This window comes from Squalius cephalus (assembly GCF_949319135.1).
Source record: "Squalius cephalus genome assembly, chromosome: 20".
In the NCBI taxonomy this organism is placed as follows: Eukaryota; Metazoa; Chordata; class Actinopteri; order Cypriniformes; family Leuciscidae; genus Squalius; species Squalius cephalus.
In genome coordinates, this window is record NC_137141.1 from 33,353,361 (window position 1) to 33,359,931 (window position 6,571).

At 40.9% G+C, this 6,571-nt stretch overlaps 1 protein-coding gene across 3 annotated transcripts in view; it reads right to left on the bottom strand.

Annotated features, from left to right (window-relative positions):
* Positions 1–2,445, bottom strand: part of sntg2 (syntrophin, gamma 2) — an 80,403-nt gene extending 77,958 nt beyond the window's left edge. The window contains exons 1-2 of one of the 3 annotated variants that reach the window (XM_079852553.1): positions 2,409–2,445; positions 559–769 (exon numbers count right to left, since the gene is read on the bottom strand). In XM_079852553.1, the coding sequence (XP_079708679.1) occupies positions 559–627 (69 nt within the window). In that variant the 5' untranslated portion in view covers positions 628–769; positions 2,409–2,445. Of the gene's footprint in view, positions 1–558; positions 1,106–2,408 lie in introns of those variants that run through there. The other 2 variants (XM_079852554.1, XM_079852555.1) reach the window with 2 other exon arrangements.
* Between the last annotated feature and the right edge of the window lie 4,126 nt (positions 2,446–6,571).

A 6,571-nucleotide genomic window follows, 5' to 3' on the forward strand; every position in this document is an offset into this window, starting at 1 on the left:
CAATCATAAAAAAGTTAGGTAACACTTTATTTTAGTGTCCTTGTTACACATGTTACATGTAATAACAGTAAATTATACAGTATGCAACTAACCCTCAACCAAACCAAACCCTCATCCTAACCCATGCAGCCCTTTAGTTAATCAATCTTACTCAGTACTTAAATGTATAATTACACTGTAAAAAGAACAAAAAAGGGTTACAATTTATGTTAATGTGTCCGTGTTACAGTGTAATAATACATTTAAGTACTGAGTAATAATAATTAATTTAGGATTAGGGTTAGTTCTATGTAATTAATGCACAATTTACATGTTACATGTAGTTACTATAGTAATTACACTGTAGGTTAAAATAAAGTCTTACCAAATAAAGTGTAACCCAAAGTTAGTTAAGCAAGTTACTCTAATGTAAACGCGCCTGACACCGAAAATCTGCATTTACACTCGCACATTTCCCCTTGCATGCGTACTAGCCCAAAACTACCTGATCTGTAATGGCTCCTAGGTGCCTGTTCCGAACTGTCAGCACATTAGTTGAGTTGGAGCTGGATTTCTTACCCATGTTGGTACCAGGAGGCTGGCGGGTCTCTCGAGCAGATCAGGCTGATGTTTGGCGGCTGCGTTCATCTCCCATGCAGCCTCTGGTTCGGCGCACTGAAGTCACACACACTTGGATCTGTCATTTATATCCAGTGATGGCCGGGCATCGCGCGGACGCGGCTCCGGGGTCCAGCATCCAACTGGACCTGCCGGAGATCAGCAGCTCTGTCTGTGCAGATCTAAATCAGTGTGTGTGTGTGTGTGTGTGTGTGTGTGGAGACGCTCGGGGTTTAAAGAGGCATCCACGCACAGCTGAAGTGGTGTGGGTTATTCCTGTGAGTTGGACAGAGACGCGTGGAGGATGCTGGAGGATCGAGCGCAAGTGTGGAGCGCGAGCGAGCGTTTCCTCCTGCTGTCTCAGATATGATGCGCCTTCAGCGCGAGCTCGTTTAACCCATCCGTGACTGGACTCTAAACACTCTACTGGGGCTGGCCGATATATTCACGGAATATTTATATGATGCATAAAGCAACATGCTAAATATCGTGATGATTGATTGCAATACTCTTTTTTTTCGGCTAAGTTTAGCAAACACCACGTCACTGGACTAGTTTCTTCCATAATCCTTCCCTGTCATGGTGATTCAACTGCATCTTTGTTTCAAACTTAAGTAGCAAAATGGCGTTTAACTTGGTAAATTTGATTAATTACGCGAATCTGTCAATCTCGATGAATCGATTCGAAACTCACTCAAAAGACAACGTTTGCGTCATAACTGAGATCGTATTTCAAGTCAAATGATATTTATGCTCTTTATGACTAGCCTCAGTGTTGATTTAGTGACAGACAGTTCGGAAAACTAGATTTTTGCTTTACTTTTGTGCTTTGGTCTCTTGGTTGAAATATCGTTATATAAAAAAAATAATAATTGCATTTATTTTTCAAATGCAAATACAAATTTGTGAATGTATGATGAAAAATGCAAAACTGTAGTCAAGTACTGTAACATGCATATTCATTCATCTGTGTGTAGTTAGTAACGTTAACATTTACTCTATTCCAAAAGCCAATAACGTTCCTCTTATTCCTCTTCATAATAGGTTACTATTGATTTCTTGCATGCATCTGTGAAATGCAAGGAGAACAATAGACACACTGCCAGAGGACATTAAGAGACTTCCCTTTCAATTTAGGTGTTCACTGGCCAAAATAATGTGCCATTGACCTAATTATTGTTTGCACTGTACTGTTAAAGTCATCTTGCCAACTAGAAATGAGTAATTAAACACTGCAGTTCCAATAAAAGACAATCAGCAGCACAGCTTTAGTGCTCAAATTATTAAAGCACCTTTAAGCTCTTCTAACACAAGATTAATTTGAGCAGCATTAATTTGTGATTCCTTGTTAATAACTCTCATGGACAAAATGCTTTGCTCTTTTTATTGGCCTGGGGTGAGTTTCCTTAAAGCCAACTAAAGTCGTCTTTACCAACACAATTAAAGCTGCCGTCGGCAACATTTTTTTGATCATATTCAGTGAAATCGACACTATAATCCGACAGAACAACATAAATAAGGTGGTTTTAGAAAAAACCCTTCTAACTCCACCTGGAGCGTGTTATTTGTTTAGCAAAAATCCACCGGGTCCAATCAGCGCAGGGGGGTGTGAGATCTGACTGTCAATCACAGGTCGTGCACACGCGTCAGATTCCCTCTCCCTCGCGCACGTTACAATATCACATGCACACGACACGCCTGAAGTTCGCCTGAAGATTGTACGAAGCGTGATGGCAGAGAGAAAATCTACTAACAAGCTTCCAATTCCTCGGTTATTGCTATCTATGGATAGATTAGCCAGGGCAGCCTACCTCCGAGTCCATGGTGTTGATCGATGCTGAAGAGACGGACGCGTTCACAGAAAATCAGGTACACACGCACTGACGATGGGCGGGTGCTCGTTGGTAGTGGAGGAGGGGCATGAGAGTTGTAAACATTCAACATTTTGGCTAAGTCGACCCAATCTGCCAGACTTGCCGACTGCAGCTTTAAGAGGAACTTGTTACCATTGGCTATGCAATGCTTTTGGGAAACACACCCATCTGTAGGGCAATAGTTCACTCAGAACTGATGATTACAGCTTCACCCCAAAATTAAAATATTCCTATAATTTACTCGCCCTAAAGCCATCCTATGTGTATGTGACATTCTTCTTTCAGCCGAACTCAATGGGAGGAAAACTATCCTGGCTCTTCCAAGCTTTATAATGGGAGTGAATAGTACCGGAGTTTTTGAAGCCCAAAAAAAGTGCATCAATCATCATAAAAGCAATCCATACGACTCCAGTGGGTTAATAAAGGCCTTCTGAAACGAAGCGATGGGTTTTTGTAAGAAAAATATCCATATTTATAACTTTATAAACTATACTAGTCTAGTTCCGGCGGAAGAGTGACCTCTGACCTGACGCGTGACGGATTGACAAACACGGAAGCGCAGAGGACAGAGAAACAAAAATGTCGGAGGATTTTGATATAAGAGAAGAGGAGCTACGTCCTATGTCATGTGTCGGGTCAGAGGTCACTCTTCTGCTAGAACTAGACTAGTTACCGGAGGCCAGTGATTATAATTTCTAAAGTTTTAAATATGGATTTTTTTTTTTTTCAAAAACGCATGGCTTTGCTTTAGAAGGCCTTTATTAACCCACTGGAGTCGTATTAGTTACTTTTATGATGATTGATGCGCTTTTTAGAGTTTCAAAAACTCTGACATTGCCATTATAAAGCTTGGAAGAGCTCAGGGTTAGCCTAATCTAGACGCACCCTAGTGGCAGCAAAATGTATTTTGCAGCCAGTCTAGCAACTCTCCGTTGACTTTCGAGCTGTAAAAACCTAAATTGGGTCAGGCCAATCACATCGCGTATAGAGTAGGCGGGGCGGGCTTAACATGATGACGACAGCGTTGCGACGGTTCCCTGCTACTTGAAAACAAAGAAGAGCCGCTGCTGGCGAACAGTTTTTCAAATCGGCTTTGGCCGCGACTCTGGAGGACTTGGAGTTAAGTTTTTCTTTGAGAAAAGAGCAAAGAACAGCACTTAAGTCATTCTTAAAAAAGGAAGATGTGTTTGTAGTTTTGCCGGCCAGATTCAAAAGTTGAATCGATCAACTAACGTTAGCTCCGCTGTTGGGAAAACGCTCTGGTTGGTTGTAGCGCTGTCCTATTGCGTGCAGAGGGAATTTGAAAGACAGCCGTTTATCCCGCCCCTCGGATTGAGCCGTGTCTATGGAGAGTTGCCAGACCTAACATCTTGATGTAGGTCAGGGTATTTTTTTTCTCTTATTGAGTTCGTCTGAAAGAAGAAAGTCAAATACATGTAGAATAGCTTGAGGGTGAGTAAATTATGGGATCATTTTAATTTTTAACTATGTTTTAAAGACCCATTCACACCTACAACGATAGCTATAATGATTACTATTTATAACTGCATTGCAAATATTACAAGCTCTATATTACATATTACTTCGACACACAATAACTTTATTATAAGCACACTTTTGTTGTCTGCCACTTTAAACCCTCAAGCTCTTAAAGCAGGACGGATTCTGATTGGCTGTCTATGTTTTTATCGTTCATCAGCTGGAAAAAAAAACGTTATAATTGATTCCAACAATATTGTTCCTTATATTGTTGTAGTTGTGGTGTGGATGCGGTTTTTTATAACTATATCTTAATCATTATCATCCTTGGTTCATTAAAACATAAATTTTGAAGGATCTTTAAGGCCAGTTCACACCAAGGATGCAGATTTAGTTCGAAAAATCGCTCAAAATGTAAAATAATAATAATAATCATCAGAATCCACATGAACCACAACTATAACGATAATGATACAGAGGAACGATACCATGGAGTCACTTTTAGAATATTTTTTTTTCCAACTGATGAACGATAAAAACATTGACAGCCAATCAGAATCCATCCTGCTTTAAAGAGCACGCGCATTTAAAGCGACAGACCACAAAAGTGCAGCGCACACTTATAATAAAACCTTATGATGCATTGGTGTGGAAGATAATATATAGGCTATAGTTATCATTCTTGGTGCGAAAGGCACTTGACACTGTTTTTTTTTTTTTTTTTTTACTTCATAATGAGAAATGGGTCAAGCTCCAAAAAAACCCCAAAAAGCACAGCCATTTTTTCTTTGATAAAATCTCTTTCTAATGGCCCAGCAGACTTTAAGGGCTACAAGGAACCTAAAGCATAACAACTCACCCTCTGCAACAAAGCAATTTACTGTTTTTCATGACGCAATCATTTAATAATAGGCCATCACATGATGTCTGACCTGTCAGACTTAACTGGCCATTTCCAGGTACCCCGAGCGAGCAGCATTTCTTTATCAACCCTTGATGGCCACTGCGTGCACTGCATGATGGGCTTTTAGTGTCTTGTTTTCTCCCTCCTAATGCGACCTCACACATCCAGGGCGATGCAGTGAGGCTGGTGAAGAGTGTCCGGGCATCGGGCCAAGCTCACATCCAACAGAGCATCTCCTGTAGAAACCGCCGGTCACCAGCGCTTACTGATAAACATTCATTTCACATGAGCAGCACCTTGGCAGAAGCGCTTTTAACCCGCAACAGGGCCAGAGAAACAGAAGGAGGTCAAGGGAAGGCGAATAAAACCCGAAACACCCTTGTTCTGATGCGAAGAGCAGAATTTAACATGACAAAACACTTATACCTGAGGAGGAGGAGGAGGAGGAGGAAGACGACACCTTTACATGCACGTGCTGCGGTTGATAATCCACGCGTGTCAGGTTGAGATGCTCTCTGGGGAACAAACTTCACATTTTCAGGGAAAGCTGCATCAACAATTTAGCATCAAAGTCTAATTACTCCCTTCACATTTCCCCTTGCGCTCAGCTAATTAGACCGCAATCTCTACATGCACTATCAAATAACATTTTCAAGCGCTTGTGTCTTCAGCAATTTGCTGGCAACTTGTTTTTTTTTATTTTTATTTTTTACCTAAAAATGTGATTCCGGCATTATTTAATAGAGATGACTTGTATCGGCAAAAAATAAACAAATAAATAAATAAACAATAATAATAAAAAAAATATATATATATAGGCCTATATATAAACAGTGTGCATGCTTGGAAAAATATATGCTGAATATTAATCAATATGGGAATTTGTGCACTACAAAAAATTATTTTCTTACTTAGTATTTTTGTTTTGTTTTCCATTACAAATATATAAACATTCTTAAATCATTTACTTTAGAGGCAAAATGGCATAAGATATTAAGTCTTGTTTTTTTTTTTTTTTGGGGGGGGGGGGTGCTCTAAGAGATGTCACGCGTTTTTTAGGCCAAAACATTTTTTGTCACATCCAGCAAACATCTCCTCACTATCCGCTCACTGCCTGTCCCCTGAACACACTGTAAAGAAACGCAGTCTCTGTAGACAGCCCAGGCTCCACAAACGGCAAGAAAAACAAACTGGCCCAGCCTGGACCACGAAACATAACAAACAGTGTTCCAGCCAAACACGGACAAGAATGATTTGGGGAGTTAGTGCTTGTGCACATGAAGGGGGAGTGGAGGAGAGAGAAGCATGAAGAGGGAAGTTAGCTAGAGGAGAGATGTCCTAGACAACGACAACAACTAACGTTAAAAATGTATATTCTTGAGAATTTTGATATGGCCGACACACGACCAAAGAGACGACGTTCCGATGAACAAATAACAAAGTAGAGGGAAAAGGAGAAGGAACGCGCAAAGTCCCGAATTTACATCGGAAAAGCGTTCAAAAGGTGGCGAGAAGGGCTTCCAATCCGACATTCAGGAGGCTCTGTTTCTGCTGGACAGGGTAAATCCAGTTTGTTTTTTCTAAATGGTTCATGACTGTTTTAGGAACCATGGGGAGGGGGAGGGGGGGGGGGACGGGATGAGGAGGAGGGAGGGTCGAGCTAGCCTCCGTTTTGTTTGACAATACTTTGAACGTCAACAAGAAGTGACGTCGCACC